Here is a 26675-nt window from a genome sequence, read left to right on the forward strand (position 1 = left end):
GTTGAAAATGAAGTGTAAGTGAATTAACAAAGCCTTATTTTTTTGCCATACTAAGATTATTTATTGACATATCGTAAATAAGCACAAAAATTGCTCAGTCTGGAATGATCTAGTCTCCCTAAATATCGCCCAACCCTAACATTGAATATGGTGCGCTCTAGAGGTAATTTTACTGTCAGTGTCAAAGAGAAATTGCATTCTGTAGTTGCATAGGAAGACTAACCTACTCACTGAGTGAAAGCTATCATCATTCAAGAAGGCATGAGGTTATGAGTAGCCTAGGCCTACTCCATGAGAGTATTCTTCTGTTCTTTTTTGCTCTGGTAAAGCATTAAGTATATTGTTGCACTACTATGCAGTATTATTCTAAAATCCTCTCAACCTATCTCTTGTCTGCATGTTGTGAAAAATGCTTTGTCTTTCTTTCCTTGACATATGGCGTCAAATGTCAGTTAGACCTGCAGCCATTATACAAGTATACATTTTCATTTCAAATGGGAAGCAGCCGTATATTTGTGTTTAATTTCAGTTTGAATTAAATCTCCAATCAAAGAACTGAAGGTATAGTGTAGTTTAGAGAAAAGATGGTGGAAACATGTGGTAGAGGATAGATTAGTGCTTTTGAGGCCGTAATTGATAAATGCCCCACAGAAATATTGGTTTGAGGGTGGCCTCTTGCATCTCCCCCAGAAATAGCAGCTTGGCAATTAGAGGTAAACAAAAGCTGAAACTGTGAAAAGTGACTCCCCTGCCTCCTGGCCCAATCCCCCCTCCCCTCCCTTCTACTCCCCTCCTCTCAAGCACTAAGGCACACACTGTACCACAACATGTTGTTATTCCATTTTAATTATCCATCAGCATCCATGATAGGATAGATTTAGTGTATGTTATTTCTCTATTCCTTTTTGTGTCCAAATTTAACACAATTACGTTTTGCCTTAGAAAGCGATATACATTTTTAAGGGTCTAATGTTCACACTAAACAGTAACAGCCACTGTTGTGATCTCAAACGCTCTTTCTTCCCCTAGCCGGTGTTGTGACAAGAAGAGCTGTGGCAACAGGAACGAGACTCCATCAGACCCTGTGATCATCGACAGGTAGGCTCTGCTCCATGTCTCCTCCATGCTGCTGTGATTGTGACCTGTGTTAGATTCAGCCTTATGCTCTGTTGGGAAATGAATGAGTTATAACTCTGCAGTGTTGGGGTGCCCAGGTGGGTTGACTTCAACCTTCTGGTCCACTCTGTGGGAACTGTGGCTGATTGCTCTGTAAGCAGGTGAGCAGGGTCTTTCCAGGTACCTGTGCTCAGAGGGGCAGTCACCACCTGGAGAGGAGCGTTCAATCACAGGTGCATCGGGCGGGGTATTCGTCTAATTAGCTAAGGGGTTTATCATGATTTTTGTCTCTCATTCTCTCTTTGTCTATCGAAGTAGTCATTATCCAGTTTTTACTATTCTCTAAGGTTAGGCAATGCTACAATTTTGAGTAAAGATGGTTAGGGCTCTGTTGTGATAAGAGTTTGTGTGAGTGATTTTGCTCTGAACCTTTAGGTTAAAGTATGTCATATAGATTACAGGATTTGGATATTCAGAGAACATAAACTGCATATTGGCTATTACATTCCTTCCACACAGTATAACTGTTATTCAGACTACTCTATCTCACGGCTGAAAAATGAATGTGCGTGCCCACGTGTGTGTAGGAGGGAATATCTTCAGCATTGAGCCCATCTAACTCTCACCATGGAGCGGGGAGAGACAGCAATGCTAATGTTTGACTAGCTGGAATCACTGTTTACTTAGTGGAGAATGCCTGGTATCTGACAGAGGGGACAACTCTCTTATTAGTAATCAAATAGGGCTGAACAGTTGTTGCTGCCACTCCAGCAGCTTCTCATGCATCAGGAAGTAGGGTCTGCCCTGGATGCCTGCCTGGCTGGATTACCACAGCTATTGCTTCTCTAGATGCCACTCTCTCTCTACTAGGAGAGCTGATGGTCCTCTATTATGTAGGACTGGATGTAACATTATGTTATGGGCATTATGCATGGGATTTCATTTGAGCAGCCCAAGGCAACACTTTATAATTCAAATAAATATATAAAGGGCTCTCATCATGCCTTTCATGAAGTTGATTATCTGATTTATTAGACTAGTGTATTTTTTGGATACAGTGTTCACACAGAAACATAAAGTATGAGAGATAAACATCTCACTTATTTCTGCTGCTTTTAAGTTTGATTTGTACTGACTCGCTGCCTTCATTTAGTTGAGTTTCACACTCTATTGTTCCTCAATCTGTGGGACAAAACATGGAACATAAGTACAATAGCCAAAATGAATGCAAAATGGAAAAAAAGAGAAGCAGATGGATATTGTAAGCTCAACCAGCTCTGAAAAAAGGCTCCGATTTTTATTGTGACTGGAGTGAATGGGAGTAGAGTATCCTTTTCCTCGCACAATGAGCAGGTCTGTTGAATCACAAAAGCATATGTTCCTAATTAGGCCCTCTCATTGTCTCCATGTCGTAACTATGAGCAGATCAGTTCACCCTCCCAGACCCACACTACTTCCCATTGACTTCCCACTGACTAGAGGGGGTTGCAGAAAGGCTAGTTGTAGAGTTTCGGGGTTAACACACAAAATCACTGACGTGTACTGTGCTGCATGCACGTCACCCAGTTTACCATCCTGATATAGTAATTTTCAGTGAACATATGGGTGAGAGTTTATAAAGCCTCAATGTGTTACAGACTCTCTTGTAACATCTGTCTGTTTCTCATGCAAATTGTGAGTGGCACCTGTGCTGCGGTTGCTTCTGGCTAAAAGTGATTATTTTAAATTGAAGAGAGCTGAGAGTTGAGTGTGTGAAAAACAGACTGATTGTTGAATCAGTCATGTCTTAGGTAGCTGCCTACATTACAGTATAAAACATCTTCAGCTCTGCCACATTTCCTAGAGAAACAGTAGCATAGCCCAACCTTTAAGAAACAGATTTGGAGTGAATCATTGATGGCATTTCCTCGCTGTAACATTTTCCCAGATGGTACGAGGGGAAGCATACACAGCTAGCTGGCATCTAGCAAGACATTAACTGGCGTTCCCATGGATCTGAAATATATCAGACTGAATTTGGGAAACCTATCATTCCAAATGTGTCCTATTTTCCTGTGGTCAAGCCAGACATCTGTTTACCCTATTTTCTCTCTGAGTTTGATGCAGATTTTCAGTAATTTTTTTGTTAAGGGAAAGAATTCTTTAAAAAAAGTTTGTTAGATACAGTATAAGCCTAACAGCTGTCACAGAGTTTCAGTGCTGGAGGAGCTTTAAATATTTCACAAGTGACTTTTGATGTCATTACATTATTCATATTTGTTTTCTGGGGAAAGAAAGGGACTATTTTATGTGTGTGTGTTTGTGTGTGTGTGTCTGCATGTGTGTGAGCTTGTGTGTGTGAAGGGAAACTCTGACCCTATCTTCTGCGCTGACTGTAAAATAAAGTCTATTACAGATATTAATTTGAGCCAGTTTGCTACAGCAGGAAAATAATCATGCAGCAACAGGAAATGTGAATTATTTTGTGGATTATAATCAATGGATATTTTTGTAGGGGTTGATAAATTTTTCGTAAGGGAAATCAAGTTTGACATTTCAAAGTAGAAATTACAAACTTCAGAAGCCTTTTTAAACCTAAAATACACTACACATTTTACATTTCCTGCATCAGGGTGATCAAATTAAGATCCTACATCTGTATGTTCTGTCAGTCTTTACATACACACAAAAAAATGAGGGTTCCTCAAGGGTTTTTTGGGAAGGTGATGGTTCTATGTGCAATCATACTGACCTAAAGAACCCATTGAGCCCTTCAATCTTTCTTTGCAGTCCATAATGGTTCTATGAAGAATCATTAAAAAGGTTTCTGTAAAGCCCCCAAAAGGGTTGTAACCACAAACATAAACCTTTTTTGAATTTTTCTTTATAGAACCTTAGGAAAGGGTTCTTTATAGCACCATACAGGTTTCATTTAGAACATTATGAGCATGGTTCTTTATAGAACCTTAAAAAAAAGGTTCCATATAGCGCCAAAAAGGGTTACGCTATGGTTATAAGCCTTATTTGACACTATATAGAACCATTTGTTTTTAGTGTGTATTTTTTTGCTCTTCAAATCAGGAATGTTGGAAACTATGTTGGCTCCTGCAAAAACAAAAAGATGCTGATTGAATTTGGTCGGTAATTGTATCACTATTGCTATGACTGCAGTACTTCTCAGATGGTTTTAATCGTATCTTCCCATTATGAAGTCAGTGGTGGAAGGGATGTCACATCTTTAAGCTAGTGGCACCTTAAAGTGAGTGGGGGCATGGGTATATACAGGCAGTAATTTGAGTTTCGAGAGTTATAGTGATGAGGTGCCCAATATCTGATTAGGTGGTTTCCCCATTTACAGTATGTGTAGAGCAGTGCACGCCAAACATAACTACATTTGTGATTACTCTCCTGCCCTGGTATCTATCTTCACTCTCCTGAATATTGATTTAGTCTTCTCCTGTATGAAAGTTTAGAAACATGGTCCATGCTTACACATTAATTTTGTAATATGAAATAAGAACATCCTTTTGGGAAAAAAAAGAGAAAAATACTAATTCTGGCTGCCAAAGTTCAAAGGTTGCTTGTATCACAGAGGAGATGCAGCAGATTAGGTGAGGATAGCAGAGGACGGAATGTGTTTTCATAGCTCACGCTGCCCATACATGAATTGTGAATCTAATGTGTGTAAACATGGCTTAACATCCATGCCAATGTACACTCCCATTCAGAAAGGAGGACCGCGGACCAGACCAAAACATGTCAGCTCCGCTTATTACAGCTTCAACCGCGTTCCCTTTCACTTCCTGTCACAAAGGTCAAAGAGCGTTGACCTCTGAAGGCCGGCCAGCAACTGAATAATTCATAACATTGACTTGTTTTTTTTCTTTTGATCTTTTTTGTCAGTCATCAGCACACATGGCTGTGCTGTGGGAGGGTTTTTATTAATTTAGCTAATTTATAAAGGCCTCTCCGCACCTGTTCGTGTGTTAATGCAATTCAGTTTCTGGCCTAATGCAAATTTTGCTTAGCTTTTTGTTATGTCGCTCATTAGCGCGCTGTATTTTCTAAATGACTGTGCGTTATCGTTCATTTGCGGAACACCTATGAGGTCATATCCCAGAGTGCAGTGGCTTGTTGTCTGAGATGTTGGTCAGCAACAAAATAACTTTGTGTCTAACCATCTCACATATGCTTTCTCTTCCCTCTACGCAACAAATACAAACATTGGTGTGGTAGTGTGTTCCCATCTGGTTTTTGCAAAAGTGTGATTAACTCCCAAGCTGAACAAATGCCAGTATTTATAAGGTCAGCTTTTTGCATTGGAAATGCTATGTAAATGAGAATCAGCGAAAGGGGACATTAAGCAAAATTGAATTCATTGACTCCTTTTATGGCATTTACATTTTTGGCTAAGCCCCGGACTGTCAAAAAGGATTTTAGAGACCATTTTAATTACACATGGAAAAAAGAGGTGTGTTATCATAGGCAGTGTTTTGATAACCTGTGAAGAGAGGTCTGTTTATTAACTTCCTACTGTAAATTACATGTTTTCACAAGGCTAATTAAAATTGCACTGTATATGTCGTGTTAATTCACCATCCATCCACAAGTGAGAATGATGCAATGCAGAGGTCAGAGCAATGCACAGGTTGTGCTGTTGAGTTGAAAGCTGGAGGTCTAGCTCATGGATTCTTGCATCAAACAGTAGAGAAATTGTATTTGGCTCATGGATGGTGAGCATACAGTTTTGAAGTACTATAGTGCAGTCGATTAAAGTTGCTGCCTTTGGGGAAAAACACACACACACACACACACACACACACACACACACACGCGCGCACGCGCACACGCACACACGCACACCATGAATACATGCAACCACACATACACATTGCACGTACACACGCATCCACTTTTCATGTTCAAGCCTCAATAATATTATTTCCATCTCCGCGTTTTATTTACGGCTGTTTTCAATGTAATTCATATGACATATGTGAGTTTTTGACACCCTGTGAGAAAGGAGAGAAGAAACTGGCCACCCCTGACTGGACTAGAGTGATGTTTGAGTGAAGCCTGTCTCCTCTTGAGCCAGAGTAGGAAGAGCAGGAAGTGTTGAGAGCGAAAGCTGTACTTGGCAGCTCTCTGTTGGCTTGCACTTCCCGAGAAATGAAACCCAGACCCTCTCTGCAGCCTTGGAGCCAGAAACTCCTTCCCACTGTTCCAACATCCAGGATTGAGTAATATTGTTCACTAAGCAAAACATTACCTCAAATTATTCTGCTCAGTTTTTTATTCCCTCCTCCCTCATGTCGGTTTTATCGCAGTTTGTAAATGTCAAGACACTTACAAAGACGCACAGTATAAATTACATTTTCCAAATTATGCTCTCATGTTTGGGTTCACATGAGTGGCGTCTGAAGGTAACGTGGTGCCTGGTGTTCCCGGAGGAGACCCACCTCACTGGGATAGGATTCCCCAGGGGCATCAGCTAATGGCAAGACTTGACAACAGCACAGAAGACGTTGAGCAGGGGTGAAGACTTTAACATGTGTGCAGAGAGAGAAGGAGGTATGTATGTTTGTGTGTTAGAAAGAGAGAGAGAGAGAGAGAGAAAGGTGCGCTGTACAATAAACTAGTCTGGACCAACAGAGCGACGGATTCGGCTCTAGCTTGACGGCAGTGAAAGACGAAACATGGTTCCACGTGTTGAGAAAGAGCAGTCCATCTGTCCGCGGAGACAACCCCTCCCCCCTTTCCACCCTTACCCCTCTCTCCCTCTCCTCTCCCCTTCTCTTTCCTCATTCTACTCCCCTGGTTCGCTGTGCTGACAGAAACAAGGCCAGAGCTGGGGTGATGGAATGAAGGCTGGGCAAAGAGCAACAATGGCCCTCACACACACACACATACACACACACGCGCACACACTCACACACATGTTTTATTTGTAAAATTAGTGATATTTTTAAGTAACAATTTTGATAGTTTGTGTTTTTCTGCTTTGATGAAGTTCCATTGTCTCCTATTACAACCAAGAACTCTGTGGAGTATCATGGTAATGCTCTACATTAAGCTTCCCTAAAAGACGATTACAATCAAACATAATACTTGACTATATATTGTGATACTTGAGAGAAAAAAATATATAACGAAATTCCATGAAGCACAAGTGTAACACAGTACACAATGAAAATTGTACATTATTGAAAACTAAATCTAACCTAAATAAAACATGTCACTCTATCTCAAATATTTAACAGCTCTACTTTATAATTAAACTCTGTAGCTGTTTAAAAGTCTTTGTTTGGTTTCTTAAAGCTTTAATGGTGCAAAAGTTTTTTCAAACATCCTCGCATCCTATGAATTGCATTTAGGTCACCCAGCGCACTGTTTTTACATGCTTTTTGTCCTTTTGAAAAAGGGTCTCCTTTCTTTCTTTCTTTCTTTCTTTCTTTCTTTCTTTCTTTCTTTCTTTCTTTCTTTCTTTCTTTCTTTCTTTCTTTCTTTCTTTCTTTCTTTCTTTCTTTCTTTCTTTCTTTCTTTCTTTCTTTCTTTCTTTTGGCATGTTCTCACTGCCATTCAATCCTTATTAGGTTCCCCCTAATTGTCAAACAAACTGTTGGGTCAACCTCAGTCGTATCTGGCAGTAAAACAGCACATTAGGCCCTGGTGAGGGATATACTGTATATGGTATTTCATCGGAGACGGCATAATGCTGGGGTTTTATGGTTAAGTACCAGTTCACGCCCACGCCATTTGTTTCGCATTAGGCTGGAGGTTTTGTAAATCAGATCAATATGTTCGCCGTGATGTGATTCCTCGCCGGGATCTCCCGAGTCGTTCTTTCCTCCAGTACTTTTGTTGTGGGACCGGTTGTCGATGCACACTCACGTCACTACCCCCCTCGCTTTCCTCCGTCCATCCCTCCCTCCATCTCCTCCTCAATCTATTTCCATTTTCTGAATGTAGCAATTTGTATTGTGACATGGCTGAGATTAGGATGGGAAGCAGTCAGAGGAGGATTGCATCGGACATGGTCCTGCTCCTATGGCGTGGGGTCACAGGACAAAGATGGGGAATTGTGGGATGGGGTCATCAGTTACCTCAAGGAAACGAGCGGGTCTTCTGGCCGCTCCGATGGCCCCCAGGGTTGCCTGGGATGGATCTGAGGGAAAAGCCCCAGAGAAAGAGTCCTGAACCAGTGTCATTTATTAAAAGTGACAAATTATTTCTAAGTATAGCTCAGTTTTTTTTGCTTTACAATGCTGTCATTTGGAACAGTGCCCCGCTGTCCACGATTCACATAGAAATGATACATGTATGGATGACCCCCTCTTTTTACATATACATACAGTTTGGAAGTTTACATTCACCTTAGCCAAATACATTTAAACTCAGTTTTTCACAATTCCTGACATTTAATCCTAGTAAAAATTCCCTGTCTTATGTCAGTTAGGATCACCACTTTATTTTAAGAATGTGAAATGTCAGAATAATAGTAGAGAGAATGATTTATTTCAGCTTTTATTTCTTTCATCACATTCCCAGTGGGTCAGAAGTTTACATACACTCAATTAGTATTTGGTAGCATTGCCTTTAAATTGTTTAACTTGGGTCAAACATTTCGGGTAGCCTTCCACAAGCTTCCCACAATAAGTTGGGTGAATTTTGGCCCATTCCTCCTCACAGAGCTGGTGTAACTGAGTCAGGTTTGTAGGCCTTCTTGCTCGCACACGCTTTTTCAGTTCTGCCCACACATTTTCTATAGGATTGAGGTCAGGGCTTTGTGATGGCCACTCCAATACCTTGACTGTGTTGTCTTTAAGCAATTTTGCCACAACTTTGGAAGTATGCTTGCGGTCATTGTCCATTTGGAAGACCCATTTGTCAAGAAGCTTTAACTTCTTGACTGATGTCTTGAGATGTTGCTTCAATATATCCACATAATTTTCCTTCCTCATGATGCCATCTATTTTGTGAAGTGCACCAGTCCCTCCTGCAGCAAAGCACCCCCACAGCATGATGCTGCCACCCCCATGTTTCACGGTTGGGATGGTGTTCTTCGGTTTGCAAGCACCCCCCTTTTCCTCCAAACATAACGATGGTCATTATGGCCAAACAGCTCTATTTTTGTTTCATCAGACCAGAGGACATTTCTCCAAAAAGTAAGATCTTTGTCCCCATGTGCAGTTGCAAACCGTAGTCTGGCTTTTTTATGGCGGTTTTGGAGCAGTGGCTTCTTCCTTGCTGAGCGGCCTTTCAGGTTATGTCGATATAGGACTTGTTTTACTGTGGATATAGATACTTTTGTACCTGTTTCCTCCAGCATCTTCACAAGGTCCTTTGCTGTTGTTCTGGGACTGATTTGCACTTTTTGCACCAAAGTACATTCATCTCTAGGAGACAGAACGCGTCTCCTTCCTGAGTGGTATGACGGCTGCGTGGTCCCATGGTGTTTATACTTGCGTACTATTGTTTGTACAGATGAACGTGGTACCTTCAGGCATTTGGAAATTGCTCCAAAGGATGAACCAGACTTGTGGAGGTCTTGGCTGATTTCTTTTGATTTTCCCATGATGTCAAGCAAAGAGGCACTGAGTTTGAAGGTATGCCTTGAAATACATCCACAGGTACACCTCCAATTGACTCAAATGATGTCAATTAGCCTATCAGAAGCTTCTAAAGCCATGACATCCTATTCTGGAATTTTCCATGCTGTTTAAAGGCACAGTCAACTTAGTGTATGTAAACTTCTGACCCACTGGAATTGTGATACAGTGAATTCTAAGTGAAATAATCTGTCTGTAAACAATAGGAACAATTATTTGTGTCATGCACAAAGTAGATGTCCTAACCGACTTGCCAAAACTATAGTTTGTTAACAAGAAATGTGTGGAGTGGTTGAAAAAACGAGTTTTAATGACTCCAACCTAAGTGCATGTAAACTTCTGAGTTCAGCTGTATCTTCGATTCAGTCTGGGAACATTTGTATTCTGTTTAAGGAGCTGTTTTTTATTGTTTGAAATAAAACAATACAGGAATTATTTGACAATAACTATGAAAATATTTCAATGTGTTCAACAGTTTGTTTAAAAATATTTGTTTTTTAAAATGAAAACCATCTTATTGTATATATCTCAATTTGATCTCGTCAGATAATCGCTCCCAGAAGTCTTAGCAAACAGAACCATGTTGGAATTAAAACAAACGCTTCAACATCTATTTTGGTGGCGTAGTCAGATTTTCATTATTTTAATATTTATGTAAACCGTAACATTAGATTGTCCTAACCAATATTATTGTATTCTAATATGAGCCTCCTTTCCATTGTGGATTGGTGGGGTCCTCTTGACCCCGCACCCTTCATAGCCTGCCCCAACTGCGTTAATTATATATGACAGAAATTTCCTTGTGCTGGTTCAGTGGCAAGAAAGGTCCTGGCTGGTCTATATCAATTCATCTGACTTATGTTCCTATGTCTTAAATTACCACTTGATGGAAACCTGCTGCTCGCTCCTCTTGCCAAATGAAATCAGATCTCCTCTACAGCCCGGTGTGATATTGATCCATATTCAACACCCAGGCTGCCGATCGATCACTATTGATTTACAATAAAAACACTCCTCTGCTTGTTCAGCACCACGTTCAATACAGTTGAAGAAAAAACTGCATTTTGTCTTTACCATGCAGGGACTAGAGCCATATAAACATGTGAGGAGCTTTTTCATTCCAAGAAAGGAAAAATTGTTATTGGTCTGAAACCACGACAAAATGGTTAGTGTACATCATTGTACTGGAACAGAAAAATTATCCACTCAAGTCATGTGAAGCAAACTAATAGAAATGGTTTAATGGGATGACAGTTCTATTAGGAGTCATTTATTGAGGAATGCCTGCCCCATTTCTGAATTAGCGTACATCTATCTATATTGCAGTGGGGAAGTATAACTGTCATGTCAAATCTGTCTGAAATTGAAATGGAATGCTGTAAGCGTGGGTTCAGCCATGTGCACTTTAGCTTGATTTCTCCACGTTAACACAATGACAAGATTTCCTGTGGCTTGATTTGAATAGGCCTCTCTCTCTTTATCCCACCCTCACACACAGACATGCTCTCTCCCTCCCACACCCTCACTATTAGAGGCCAGAGTATAGAGCAGCCCTAGCAGCTCCAGATCTTGGTATACCCGCGTAATGTCTTAGTCTTAATCTCTCTGATTCCTCCCCCCCCCGACCCTCTGTAAAATAGCTGTTCCCATCCAGCTAGTCCGAGTCCCGGTGCCAGCCTACGGACATCTGAAAGAAATTATCCCCAATCTCTGACATCCAGGAGTTTACAGTTATATAATGATGGGGAAAACCACATGTCCCCAGAGGGAGCACACATCTGTTTGGGGCTATACTCAGGCCAGACCAACAGGACAGCGCGGTACCTTTTACCAGCCCTGGTCCAGCCAGTCTGGAACTCATTACATTGTGTTATAAAGCAAATCCAATAGAGCTCCCTCCTCAGTGATTGTGGCACCATCTCTACCCTGGTTGTCCCTGTCTAAGTGCTGGTTGTTTGTTTGTCCTGGAGAGGCTGACTGAGGGCTATGCAGGGACCGGGCCAGCCAGGTCGGAGGCAACGCTATACCCGAGCTACCTGGCATTGCTCTGCTCCCTCACCGCTGGCCTTGTTTGGACTGCAGCTCCAGTTTGCTTTCTTAGAGGGAAGCTGAACCCTCATAATAACGGGCCCTTCCCTCGGGTGGGAAGCTTTGCATGGACAAGGGAGTGATGACGTAGTCCGAGAGGCCTTGCCAGTACACCCTTGTGCTCTTAGCATATTTATTTTCTCTGCTCATTGTATGGTTTAAGTCACACCGTATTATGTTCGGCCCCTATGCACGTGCAGATCACTCTGATGTGATGAGGTATATGCTATAGACCTGTGGGCTTTGTTTTCACAAATTATTCTGGGGATTACTGACTGGCTGACCTGATTGTAATCTTTATTAGTCTGTTAACCGTATCCTCTGCTTTTGGGGCCTTCATAACTGACCTGATAAACCCTGACAATTTTCAGAGGATCCTTGCAAGATCTAAACCTATTCAATATAAGAACAAGTGTTAATTTGTATACATTCAGTATTTCTCAAATCACTCCCACTCTCAAGAAAATATTTGGACAGTTTGAGACCTCCCTATTGTTTCAGACCAAAGAGAATGTTTTATTCAATGCCACTGTTGTGTTTTGTTATGTTATTGAAATGGCTTGTCGATTCGAATAGAGTCAACCTGGTCTGACAATACAATCTCATTGTATCCAGTGGAGAGTGAAAGCCATCTCAGCAGCATAGCCTCACCAGAACACACAGTGAGATTGGAGGAGGGGGGCAGGGTGAGTGGCTCCTCCAGATGGAGATCCAGGATAACAGAGAATGTCCGGGTCCTTTTCCAGAGATTCCATAATAGGAATCTACCATGGCTTGCCTATTAAGTTGTGCACACAACGAGGAATGAGGAGAGAGAGAGATGGGGAAGAGGATATTGTTTAGACTGAGATGGACAACACACATGGCTTCACCTTTCTTGTGCAACTGTCAAATAGAGACTACCAGAAGTCTCAGGTCATGCGCTACGACAGTCAAAGAACTGCCTCGCTAGTGGGCCGCTTTTTTCAGTCACAGAGGCGCATGACAAAATGTGTTTTTGTTTTCTGTTGAAAAAGGGGAAAGTTCGACATGCAGGTCAGGAAGGTCAGCGTTGGGGTTAAGAGGTCACAACCTCTTTTGTACCTGAGCAACCTCATATGTCTAAGCCATTTCTCAGGCTCCTCAAAAATGGGGTTTAAAGCAGTGTGTGTGTGTGTGTGTTTGAGGGGGTTGAAGAGTAGGTTCTCCAGTGATCTGTCAGCAGCAGCAGAAGCACATAGGATGGCAGCTACTGCAACTAAACAGCGTAAAACAGATTAGCAGGACTTTCTCAGTTAAGATACATAAAGCTGCAGAAGGAGTCAGAAAGACTGAGTACAGTGGATGTTGAACTTTGACCTCTCATCCGAATAAAGAGTATGTAGAACAACTGTATACTCATCCAATAAAAATGCTTTTTTATAACCAAAGTGTTCCTTCTTCTTAAATATTGGCAGTAATATTCCACAGTGTCAGTTCTAACCAAGCGCCACGTAGTCCACAAATATCTCTGAAGCTGCATTTTTCTCGAAGATAGTCTATCTGTGTACAGATTGGCCTGTCACTTAGTGAAACAACGTTCATGATTTTTTATTGTTGCTCTGCCATCACCCTTTCCTCCTCTCTACAAAGTGGCTTTTTGTCGTTTGAGGGAAGTAAACTTCATCAGGTCGACGCCGAGTTGTGCTTCACATGTCACTCAGTGGAGCTCTCCCCTAATGAAATGCTGCATACAGATTTTTGCCTGCGGGCTCAAGGGGATAAGACTGTGGAAACAGAATGAAAAGAGCTCCTTTCCGCACACACACACACACACACTTGCTTGAGTGCATCCATGTGAAGAGATCCAAATCTGCAATTTATTCAAATATTGATATTTCTACTTGTCAGGAGAAAGGTGCCTTGAAATTTCCTCTGAGTACTCCTGTCAGAAAAATAGCGAGAAATATGTCAGATCATTCATAAATAGAGTTCAGCACTGTGAAGTCAGTAGGGAACAGCAAAAATATATATGCTTGTCAATGAAGAGTAGGAGCAATATTACAGAGACTAGCGCTTAGTCTTCCATCATGTCAAGCAAGCAGCCCTTGCAGGCCCATAGTGTAAACTTGTATATCAGTGTGTGTTTGTGTGTGTATGTGTATAATGTCTTTGTATGTGTACATGTGTATGTATATTTATCTAAATGTGAATGAGTGTGTGCAGGCCATGTTGTGACTCCTGCTTAGATCTGTTTGTTGTCTTTTTCCATCGAGACACACCATTTCCCATCCTGCAACAGCCTATGAGAGCGTGGCCCTTCTGCAGAGGTCCGTAACCGGACGCTGCCCTCCATGTGGTTTGAATTAGGGCCCCTGAAGCTGTGAAGGACAACCCAAATGACATGAGGCACTCACACACAAATTCCAATCTGCTGAACGGTGGAGGAAAAGAGCTCTCCGGGAATCCGCCGAGATATTTTGGCTCAGGCCCGGAGCGATTAAAACAGGGGGGAAACCAATAACTCAATGAATCATGACTAAATATCCCATGAAATTTGCCTCCCTCAGTCACACCCACATGCACGTCCAAATAAGCCCTCTCAGATTAAAGCTTTTCAAACTAAACCAGAGAAAAGTCTTGTTCTGTACTCCCTTGGCTGAATGGAACTCTCAACATTGGGAGCAGATCAGGCAGTCTTGTCTTTCGGCTAGCTACCTCAGACCTGACAGACATAGTATTCAGATGATGCATGGGGCAGCGAGGCTCCATTGTGCCAAGGCGATACAGAAAAGGACCCAGTATCTCCGGTAGTCATGTGACGCTATAGTTCATAGCTGTTGACGAGGAGTGGTTTGGCACAGCTTGGGACCCATCTGGGTGGTGCAGATACCCATACTGAGGAGCTATTTTACAGCTAGGCATCTGTGTGGCTGAAGAGCTATTTAGCATAGGCTGCTATATGGAAGAATGTGCCTCAACATTGCCAGCCGTAGATTAGTGCTTATTTCCTAAAGCTCCATGCAGCATCGGATAGATGCAGTACAATCCAAAGTGAATAATAATGTTGGTATTTCTGTTGCTTTAATAGAAAACACATCCTACTTTGTAATGACTCCATAGAATGGCTGATGTTAAGGCTAGGACCATGGCAGCCAGTTGAGACATTGCTTGTCCATCTACCTGCATGGCACCTTTCATACAGTGTGTCCATAGTGGGGACATGCTCAGATGTTTGGGCTGCAACACAGAACAGTGCTCTGCTGACAGGGAGAGGGTTAATGTTTACAACCTCAATCCTTCAAACTCTGTGAAGGTATTTCGATCCCTTTTAAAATAGTGATTTGATTGTTTTTTTTTTACAAAAGCAATGGCTTGTGTGTGTTTCGGAGTTGTCATACTGGTGTGTATATAAGTCATAGACATTAAAACCAGTAGATAGTGATAGCGCTGACATCATCCACGTATTCCTGGAAAACCCCGATGGCGCATTAAGCCGAAAGTATTTGAATTTGAAGCGCGCCATTTTGCTAAATGGGGCTAAATGGCGCCAAAAAATCGCTAAGGATCATGGTGAAAGTGGCACCACTAGGTTGCTATGCAGTAGCCAACCAGCAGAGCTTGTGACTTCACTCTCCAGACCGGACACTGGCGCTTGATATAAGTACTCTATCTGTCCATATGTGTATACAGTACGTGACATTTGTGTGTCTCAAAAGATTACACTCCTCTTTCCACGATCAAACAGCAACATTTCCCGCAAACTATTCAAATGAAGACAAACAAAACTTTTGGTAACAGCATTGTCTGATAACAACTGCCTTATAGACCCTTTTGGCTTCCATATCTCTTTCTCTTCCTTTCCTCTCTCCACAAGGCTGTCACACATTCACTCCCCCACAGAGCGCTCCTCCACAGAGATCAGGAGCTCCTTCCCTATCAGCGGTGCTTTGTCACGTAGCAGAGTAGCGTGGAACTCACCCAGAGCTGTTGAACAAACACCAGACCAGCCTGTCAATAGCACCTCTGCAAACTAATTGCCTGTCAAATGAACCATCCCCAAAGCTGCCCACATACGCTTTGACTCAAAGCGCACCTTGTTAGAAGACAAGAGACACGAGTGGCACTCTTCTTTGACACCTTGTTTTTATTTTTTACAATCGTTGTAGCCGTGCACAGTGCAGTGACCGTGAGATTGCTTTTTAGTCCTTAATAAAGGAAATGAAGTGTACAATTAGGTTGGTGTAATTTCACTACACTGAGCAAGGGTTACGGTATGTACCAATACATTTTTGTTTTTACACTCATTACATGGACATAGACAGCACACCTTGCACCAACTGCTATTGTTGTGTTTTTTTCTGTAGTCATTAGACTGTAGTAGTGTAGTAGCCCATTGGCTTGTCTGTTAGCCTGTAGTAACAGTACAGTGAGATTGACACAGCTGGGGAGAGCAGCTTGAGGCTGCACGCTCAGGAATACACAGGGGGTGTTCAAAGCCCCTCTCTGAATCCTGATCAGAGAGCTGCCCCGGCCAACTGATGGCCTATTAAATATACATGGGCAGGGGTCAGAGCTGGAGGTCCCCGCTTCCTCCCAGCCATGTGCACTTAAGCGGAAAGGCTGGGCAACAATAAAAACCTCCTCTCGCTCCAGTGAGCTCTCCCCTGACACCTTCACCTCCAGTGTGTACGTCAAGTACAGCGCTCACCTAGCGCTACATTACAACCCTGCCTTTGTGAAAAGGACAATTTATTTTTTTTTGACACTGGTAATTATATATTTATATTCAATAGCACCCAAGACCACTCTGTCTCTCTTTCCTCTAGACGTGGACAGATAGCCTTATTTGATACAAAGAGAAAGAGTTTTAACTGTAGTTTTACTGTGGTGTGATGGTTCGACATGTGATTAAGTAGGCTAGGAAGCAGAGACAGAGAGGAATGCTGGAGTGGTCCTTCATGCCCAGGCGTGATTAACATATTCAGAGTGACAGTCACTCTGTGTTGTTCTTTAAGCCTGCTCTGTCGGCCTAATGAAGTCGAGCAGCAGTTTATCAATTAACCCAGCGGTGAGCCACTTGTGTCGGGGATAACCCTTTTACCAGGCGTCACAGTAATCAGGTTGGTGCCCTTTCACCTCTAGCGAGTGTCCAACGAGACAGCGACTGTGACAACGACAGCAGGACACACAAGCTTTCAATGGGATATCCACTAAACAGGACTGGTGTGTGTTGTTGTAATCCAATGAAAAGGCAGATCGAAGAGAGAGGACGTTGACAAACTTGGAAAGAGGATCATGAAAAGGGGACGGACAAACTGGCTATGTGGTTGTTCAACATCTATAGAGTCAGCACAGTACATTGTACATCATAACACACATCTTAGTGGTGTCTCCATCAACAATTCTCCCTTGCAACTACGTCCCGTCCTCCCCCACTGTTCCTTACTCCCTTCCACGTTGCTTGCGTTCATTTAGACTGCAGTGACCTGGCTTACACACACATCAGCCCTTTCTCTCATGAGTAACTGCGATGGTCTCCTGGAGGATAATGTGGTTTAAACTCCACATCGGCTGTCTATTAGGAGAGACATGATGGCAACCACAAATAATAAAATACATTTATTCCTCTATATGTGACGCTAACTAGGCAACATATCAAGCGAGTGCTGCTGCTGCTGCTAATGGTCTCTCTCTGTCAGATATGGCACCCTCTATTCCATTCCCCAAGGGCCTCGCCTCCACTTATCTTCTGCTTCATTTTCCATGGGAGCCCAGTCAGAAATGCACATACACCTCATATATATTTGATAGTTAATATTTATCCTCGCAAGGGAAGTGCACTTTACATGTGGTAACATACGATTACCTGCGATTCGTATGGCAAACAAAATCGATATGGATATATAATTTATGACAGAGGGGCTATCAGTTTTTATGGCTCTCTATCCAGGCTCATTAAAGTTTTATCGTAATTGACTGGAAGTAGGAGTTTTTAAAGCATGTTTCGTTCCCTCACTTTCTTCCTTTAATAATTAAGTCAAGTTTAATTGGCTGTATTTTGAAGTACCTAGATGATAGGACTCCTCAAATTCTGAATCATGAATTATAGACGATGATATGCTATGCATTAGTGTGTCAATGTATTTATTAGTAAGGCAGAGAAGGTATGTCATTGCCCAAAAATCATAAGCCAAAAATCTATTCTCACCCCCTTCAAACACCCCTTTTGGCTGTTTAATGCTATGATATGGCACGGTCACTCAAAACTCCCTCACCAACCATGAACCCTGAATCTACTCCACTGATTGGTGGTCAAGTTGCTCTCTTGACGGCTGATTGACAGAAGGAAAATTGCTCTTTCAAATTTCACCCTTCATTCATTGCAGTTGATCTTCCACACATCAACCCTATCCTCCATGTCTTAGACAGACAGGGGCTTTATCCATTAGGCAGTAGCAGGGCGGACGACTGGACAGATTGAGGTGGGATGGAGGAAGCAGGGCTGGAAGACAATCCTTCATTTGAGCACTCTGAGGGAAAATCAATCATGTCATCATAAGTGAGAAGTATGGATGAATTTCATCAGCTGGCTCCTGTCCTGTTCATGCCACTGGCTCCCTGACTAGTCTGTCCTGCTGATTGGCTGCCTCAGTGAATGCTGGATTTGAGAAGGGGTGGATTCTGAGATCTGTTGTAATAAGAGAGATGGGTCAGTAGTCTCAGTGCAGTACTGCTGGAAAACTCTGGTGGTTTTCCCTGACAACGTGATAATGGCTTAACCATCTGATAAAAAATTGAATGGTTTTGTAAGAGGATGTTTCTCAACAATCTCCAGATATGATGAAGTGTTTTAAAGGGCACCAGGATTTTGTCTCTTGACATCTTTACCCCATCGTTTCATGAGGTCACATATGAGCACTAAAAGCACTGTGGGTATAGGGTGTGAAACAATCAGAAAGTTATGAAAGTGATGACATGGAAAGCAGCGAGGAGAAATCGACAGCTAGTTTACAGCCTTGTTGTTGATTCGAGCGATAGAGAAAGAGAGTGAGAGAGAGAGCGAGAGAGAGAGAGAGAGAGAGAGAGAGAGAGAGAGTGAGAGAGAGAGCGAGAGCGAGAGCGAGAGCGAGGAGAGAGAGAGAGAGAGAGAGAGAGAGAGAGAGAGAGAGCGAGAGCGAGAGCGAGAGAGATAGAGAGAGAGAGAGAGAGTGAGAGAGAGAGCGAGAGCGAGAGAGAGAGAGAGAGAGAGAGAGAGAGAGAGCGAGAGCGAGAGAGAGAGAGAGAGAGAGAGAGAGGGGGAGAGAGAGAGTCAGAGAAATTGAGCAAGGAAGAGAGAAGGGGTGGGTTAGAGTGGTGATAAATGTAATGGAAAAATCAAATACAAAACAAATTAATTCCTCTCCACTTGATGCTTGAGTCGTTCCTTTCTTGGCCTGTGTTAAGCCTTTCAAATAAACTGTCACTCCTTATCGATTGCATCTGAATTGTTACAGAGATTTCTGAAAAGTAGTCTTGACACACACAGTGCAAATGGTAATCTTGGGAGATGAGAACATGCAGACTGAACAGCTAACACTTCAGACTTCAAATACAATGGCTTTTCTTCTCACATTTCAAATATAACTTCATGCACTTTGTAGGATTGCACATTTCATTGATTAATGTTTTGTACATTGGTGTATATCAATGCCATTGCTAAGTAGGTGTCAAGTTTAACCCTTGCTTGCTGTTAGACAGAAGGAAGCCATGCTCTCTGTCATTGGAATTTGTACACAACAACAACAAAAACTATTTAAAAAAAGCTGTGCCACAGCTTATTTACCATTTGTGCCCCATATCTGTGATGAAGATGCCATGATGAAATTCAACTAATATGTCGTTTTCAGTGACCAGTTAAATGGACACTGTGTAAGTGACAGATAGTGAAATCAGTATGTCATGGTATGGTTCATTAAGTGTACAGTATAGTGTATCAATTATAGATAGAGAGCTCTATATTCAGCAGTATAGCTGTGTGTCAGTGGGAGCTGGGAGAGACAGAGAGCTCTGGTTGTATCTACTCATTTCCAAACTGACAGGCTTGCAGCAGGAGAAAAGGATTTATCCGGATTGAGTGCCATTTTCTATTCTTTAACAAGGAACTTAGTGTGTAAAGGAGATCTATCAGGATAAAGTGCAGCTTGACTGATGCCACCCTCCCTCTCTGTCTCTCTTGCACCCCTCCTCCACTCTCTCACTCCCTCTCCTCCCACACTTCTCTCCCAGTCCCTCACTGTCACTCTCTTTCTTGCTCTCTCCCAGTCTCTCTCTCTCTCTCTCTCTCTCCCAGTCTCTCTCTCTCTCTCTCTCTCTCTCTCTCTCTCTCTCTCTCTCTCTCTCTCTCTCTCTCTCTCTCTCTCTCTCTCTCTCTCTCTCTCTCTCTCTCTCTCTCTCTCTCTCTCTCTACTCAATGGCTCCCTCAGGGGATCTTCCTTGAGCATTAGCAGAACACATCCAATGTCCCAGCTACCTGATTTCTTGATATGATTTGTACCGGGGATTTACAATAATCCCCAAATAAAGTTGAAAGTGAATGACTCTCAGTAAGACACGCAGACAAGCAAAACCAAACGTTTTCTTTATCTTCAAGAGCATGGAAAATGAATTGGCTTTGCGTTAGATCACAGCATTTTAGCAACAGATCATGCATGTTGTTTTGTGTTTTATTCTCATAATTAATTCCTACACAGGAACCTCAGTGATATACATAATGCATCACACGCTCATTTAAATGTTCAGTTCCTCTGTTTTTATAGTAGCTTCTCATTACTCTTTACCTCTGTGTGTTTGGTAGAGTATGCTACTCACTTGTAGTCAAATATATCTGCTGGAGTTGCAGGATGTTATAAAATGACAATGCAATTATAGTTACTTCTCACCCCTCTCTCCACTTTCACTCTCCTTATGTTAATCCGTTAGGCTCAGCATTAGTGAGAGCTAACTTTTTACCTCAAGTGGACAGGGATGAGATTCACCCGCATGTTTTAATCAGTCTGCTAACTTCAGAGGTATGGGGTAAAGAAGAAAAACACATCCCAGGCTAATTTGAAATGTACTCTGCATCCGTGATTGAAAACAGCTTCACAGGTAAGCAAGAGAGAGACAATTTGTGAATTTCCACCAGAGAAGGAGCTGTATACAAAAAAACACTGGGCACTATTTAACCATCTGGCCCCTAGTATGCAGGGAGCACTAGCTGAGGTCCCATTTCAGCCGTCAATCACAGCTACCTCACTGTGGGGTGTGTATCCTAGTGAGAGAGCCTAGCGCCAGTCATTAGCCAGCGCTGCCGAACTGTACTGAGAACTGCTCTGCGCCGCTCTCACAGCAGTTTTAATATCCCCAGCACTGTGACAGGATCAGTTTAGCGATCTGTTGGCTTGATCTCCTCTTTAAAGTTTGGCCTGAGGCAACTCTAATTGGGAACGAGGCTGACTCCCACTTCCCTCTCTCCCTCAACTGTCAGTCAGTGCTTTGTTTACTGAGGACATGCCCAAACCTATTTACTGAATAATGAGGAGACTTGGTGGGGATGCTGCTGATCATGCCGTGGCCCACAACAGGATTTCACCACTCTGGGGAGGGAACTCCGTTTTTGACTTTTTCAGCTACTGACAGTTAGCACCTACAGTAATCATTACACGGAGGAGTAGTTTGATTTTTCTCCTCTCTTTATCCTATGCACCCTTCATTGTATGGAGGGCAGACAAGGTGCTTTTATACATCAGGGGAATTATTCTGACACCTTCCAACAGTATGCAACAAATGAGAGCATGTTTTCAAGGCAACATAAAGGAGGAAATGTGTTTCACTTCCACCATCTTACATGCACTGCTTGTGGAAATTGAAAAACACATTTGACAATGCTCTTGAGATATCTGGAGATTTCATGATACACAGCAGATTATTGTATTTGTTCAGCTTGCTGTAGACCAGAAACTCTGAAATATTTAAGCCCCTAAAACCTTAAAACCAAACCACGTGCAGGTGTCTTGGTTAATGCCCTCCAGTGGACCATTCTGGAGGAGAGTGCTTTCGCCCGATAGACCACTTCCTAGTCTCTTTGAATGAATGCCTCCTCAGATTAACATTCTCATTTACGAGGTTTTCAGTGGCGGTGAATGACAGAGCCTTTGGTTGGTCTGGAGAGGCAGGTCCATTGATGCCCATAGGGATTTATGAATGATGAAGTGCAGGGCCAGCCACTATCAGAGGTACACAACACTGCTCTTAATAGAAAAGCATTTAACAGGGAGAATGGAGGGGGGCCTGTGGGGGGCTTTCTGACACTCTACTGATAAGAGGCAGCTCTTCAGAGGTGATGGCGGTTACAATGAAAGACGCTGATGGGGATACAATGACACACATGTTGCGTCTGACAGCCGGTGATTTAGACGTGGGGAGAATAGCTGGACCGGGAACACAGTTTCTCTATGAGCCACCATTTAGCTCAATAGCATAGCATAGACATAGTATCACCTAAGCAATACGTAGATTCTACAGATATAGTTTGGGGTATTATTAAACTCTGGACACACCTACTGTACATTGTAGCATGAGCAAGCTGCTGAGAAGGAGAAGAAGAGGGATAGAGAGGAGTGAGAGCGGTGTCTCATAGATAGAGAGAGAGAAAAAGAGAGTTGTCAGTTTGAGGAATGAGCAGGATAAGAGGAAGGGAGCGACTTGGCAGATGGGCAGAAGAAACCGGGAGTGTACTTCTCAATTAAACATGTAAACAGCGAAAGCAGGCAGAGACAGAGATGAGGACAGTTAAATACACATTACAGCACACTGTAATTACGGTACACTCTGAAAATGCCACAATTTTATGCCTTCAAGATGAAGCCATTGGACTTGACCTGAAGGCTTGTTTAGTTAACCCTGCCTTAGTTCCCCATCCTTATTTAGAAAGGTAATGATACAGAGTATTGTTTCAGGGCAGAAATAGCAGTCTCCTACTGTAACAGACCTCTCTCGATGAAAAACTTCAAATCATGAATGAGAATCTCAATCCTGTTGATGTTGTAATATCTTTGTTGTTGTTGTTGTTAGGTCTGTGAAACATTATTGATTAATGATGGACTGCTTCTGCGGCAAGTTTAATGCACACATAGTTGTAGCTCACCAGGTGATTTGAGATGTGTTCATAGGAGAGGGACATTTTATGACTGTCTCTTTTTCTTTCTTATCTCTCTCTGTGTTGAGTGCATTTGTGGTAAAATGAGGGAGAATATTCCCACTTTGACATTCAGCGCAGATGCTATCGCGTAGCCTTAGTATTTAGCAACACAGAGAAGACAGACATCTGTCAGTTGTTGTGTTTGAAGTGAATGTGAGTAGGCAGCTGAAAAACACACTGGACACCAGCCCATTCAGACCACAACGTCTCAGGTGTTTACAAATGGAAGAGAGAGTGACAGCAGAAACCAGAGATGAATGGATGACTGGTTTTGATCTCCGTCCTCATCCTGTGTGTTAAGTTATTCCTTAGCTGCTCCCCCAGTGGGGTGCAGGGGAACAGGAAGTCCTATCCAGGCAGCAGGCAGGCAGGCACAGCCCCTGAAGGACTCCATATGAACATTACAGTATGAATGGGAAATTTGGGCTTGTCACCCCCTATACATAACTTATGCCTCTCTATAGCAATATTAAGTAATAGGAAGTAAATGGGTGGATGACAATAAAACCAGTAATTGCTAGTAATTATTTTAATCTTTAGTTGTTTAGTAGTATAGTAATGTTAGTAGTAGTAAGGGTAGGAGTGACACAGTAGCTATAAAGTAGTGGTGGTTATATAACAGGGTATTTTGCTATCATTGTTATAGGAGTGGCCATAGTCATTTATCTTCTGTCAGCTCTCCTCAGACCTGTATCTATTTCAGGTGGCGTGTCAAGTGAGAGCAGATATATCTGGCTGGCAATTAAGATTGCCCTGCCTCCCCTTGATGCTTGATTAGTCCGATTGATGGAGGAGGCCATATGTGGCAGTTTCAAAACTTGGCAACCAGGCTCCATCCTCTCAAATGAGAGACTGACTATAAAGAGGCAGGCTGCCCAGGGAAGCACATATGTGGGCTGCGATGTGGACCTCCTCTCTGGGGACTTTCTCTGGGGGTCTAATGGCCCCTGGACTCTCCGGCCAAGTTCCAATAGGGGCGAGAGGTGGCCACTGGCTGGGGGTGTCACTGTCACTGGATGTCCCCTCTGGGGTGCGAGCTGAAGGCTAGAGGGGGGTAGTGGGTTTGGCGGTTGGTGTGTGGAGAGGCGGAGAAAGCCGAAAGCCATGGCCTCCTTCCCAGTCTTGCTCGGAGACAACAAAAAGGGAATGCTTGAGAAGGGGGAAGCAGCGGGAGAAGAGCACAAAGACAAAGGCGTGGTCAAGGTCAGCCCAGCTAATGGACCGGAGCTGTAGGCTGCCTGAGGGCGAGGGACACTTCTGTTCTCTCTCCCACACCACATCGGGCCTTCAAACACCCCCAAGTCTACTCCTCTCCTCCTCTCCTCTCCTCTCCTATCTCTCCACATCTTCAGGTGATGCAGTCCAGAGATACCATGTTGGTTTCTATTTTAAAAGACACACAAACATCTAAATGGTATTGCTGCTAAGATGTGTGGGGGTGTTGACGATCACTACTCCCCTCTCCTCAACCCCCAACCCCATAGCATATCCTAGTCTCTTCGTTTTTCCCACTTATCATTCTGTCAATCACCAAGGAGCTGAACTCTTCAGCTTTGTCTGCTATCCCCTATAGGGCCTATACTCTCAGTGAGTGCAGGCAGGCAGAGAGGCAGGCAGCCTGGCAGTGGGTGGAGTTGTTCAAGGAGGCACAGTGTTTTCAGGTTGGCTGCTGTTGCTTGGCTCCACTCACAGGCTGCTTTAATGTGCAGCGGAGTAGAATAAGTGAGTGGTTGTGGGCACCAGCTGAGCTCAGCCTCGTCTCTTCCTGGTCGCAATGGGGCGAGCTGCTGCCACCTGACACTGGGCACCCCGCTCAGGGCTCCTCTTGGCAACGTGGCACAGCACACATGTCCCCTCATTTGGATGGAGATTCAGACGCACAACACACAAAAGCTTTGCGCCATCCTCCCCTTGCCCCATCTACCCCTCACTCCCTTTCTTTTTTTTTTTTTTTCTTTTAGCTTTGACGGCATCATAATAATCTGGGTATCTTCTTGATCATGCCCCGTATTTTTCTTTTTCCCCCTTCTTTTATCCCTCATCTTCTTGGAGACGAGTTTGAAATTGCCAGCGTCAGGACTTTGCTAATTAAAGTCATACTTTCAAAAATGCCATAATAACTGTTAATTAGCTTGATGCTATTTTCAGCATAATTTGCTAATTAGTGGAAAACCTGTACAGCGTTTCTCTCTAATTACAGTATGGCTCCGCACGCCGCATCTGTGCCTTGACTCCAAATGATACCATTACAAAGTCCCATATTACGCATTCTCTCAAAACAGATAATTGCCTCCACAGATACTGAGATACTTCAGTCAGCTGATTTGATGGTAATAAATGGACAGGCACAGACACAAGCCTCCCCTAGTTCATGTTTACTCAATATGGAAAGGAAAACATTTTCTGGAAGAGGTGAGTTGGGAGTAGAATGTATGCAACTAGTAGAGTGATTTGGATTTGGTAGCTACAGTACATTTTACAGGAAACTACCAAAAGCAGATAATAGTTTCAACATTAATACGGTCTAAGGCACTGCATCTCGGTGCTAGAGGCGTCACTACAGATCCTGGTTAGATTCCAGGCTATGTCACAATCTGGCCGTGATTGGGAGTCCCATAGGGCGGCACACAATTGGCCCAGCGTCGTCCGGGTTTGGCCGTCATTGTAAATAAGAATTTGTTCTTAACTGACTTGCCTGGTTAAATAAAGGTTAAAAAAATTAAATTAAAAATGGTGAAACAAATTGCCTACTGATCAACCATCGGCCTAGTATAATCTAGCAAGTAATGAATCACTACATGACCGAAGACTGACTCGCTAAGTGTGGGGAAGAGCATGATTGGCATGACCTGTGACCCCTCTCAGCTGTGCCCATCCTCCTCCATGCTCGGTACCTGACAGCCACCAGCAGTCTGACAGGGGTAGCATCGGTGTTAGCTAATTAATGCACCACTTCAGAGCCCCTTTTATATATGGCTTCTGAAAGGCATTATTAAATTAATTAAAGCACCAAGAGTTAGTCATTATGAAATCAGGAGATTTACATGGATGACAGCGTTTATGAATTAAACATCCCAAAGTTCCTCACAGGAGATACCCGGGGATGAGTGTGGGTACCTAGCGCGACAGATGTTTGCCCCCCTCCCTCGAGCTAACCTGTATCGCAAGCAATTTAGGACTCGTTTGGGGGTTTCAAAACTGAGAAGGGGAGAGAGGAAGGTTCAGGGTAGCTAATGAGCAGAGAAAGAGAGGGGAAAAGGAGGTCACAAGCTCTGTTCATCTTTAGATAGTACAGATGACACTTTTTCATACAATGCAACACAACCTCTCATACTATGCAACAATGATATACATTAATTTGTTGATCATTAAATACATATATTTTTAACAATTACATAAACAACAGTGGTCTCTTGAACCTAATACTTTTAGACTAGTGCTAGATCATTCTTAGATCATGTGAGCTTTGAGAAATGAGGTCCTTAAACTCTGGCTTAGCTGAAGTGCACAGAGCAGAGTTGAGTGGCTCACTCAAGAGCTTGGACGATACGCTCCTTTTCATCTGTCGACTGGGATTCATAAAGAATCTCAAGAGGCTCTCTATCTCTGTCTCTCTCTTTCTTTATCTCTCTCTCTCTCTCTCTCTCACCCCTCTATTCAGGAAGTTTGCCAGCAAGTGTCTTTGTTTACAATGCCAAGGGAAA

The 26675-nt window shown here is 42.9% G+C and overlaps 1 protein-coding gene across 12 annotated transcripts in view; it reads left to right on the forward strand.

Moving 5' to 3' along the window:
- The window catches only part of LOC121571060 (transcription factor COE3-like), a 77833-nt gene that overhangs the window by 4464 nt on the left and 46694 nt on the right, over positions 1 to 26675 (forward strand). For all 12 annotated transcript variants that reach the window (XM_041882384.2, XM_041882312.2, XM_041882345.2 and 9 more), the window contains exon 6: positions 1030 to 1098. In XM_041882384.2, coding sequence (XP_041738318.1) covers positions 1030 to 1098 — 69 coding nt within the window. The remainder of the gene's footprint in view (positions 1 to 1029; positions 1099 to 26675) is intronic.

Source organism: Coregonus clupeaformis, chromosome 1, assembly GCF_020615455.1.
Source record: "Coregonus clupeaformis isolate EN_2021a chromosome 1, ASM2061545v1, whole genome shotgun sequence".
NCBI lineage: Eukaryota > Metazoa > Chordata > Actinopteri > Salmoniformes > Salmonidae > Coregonus > Coregonus clupeaformis.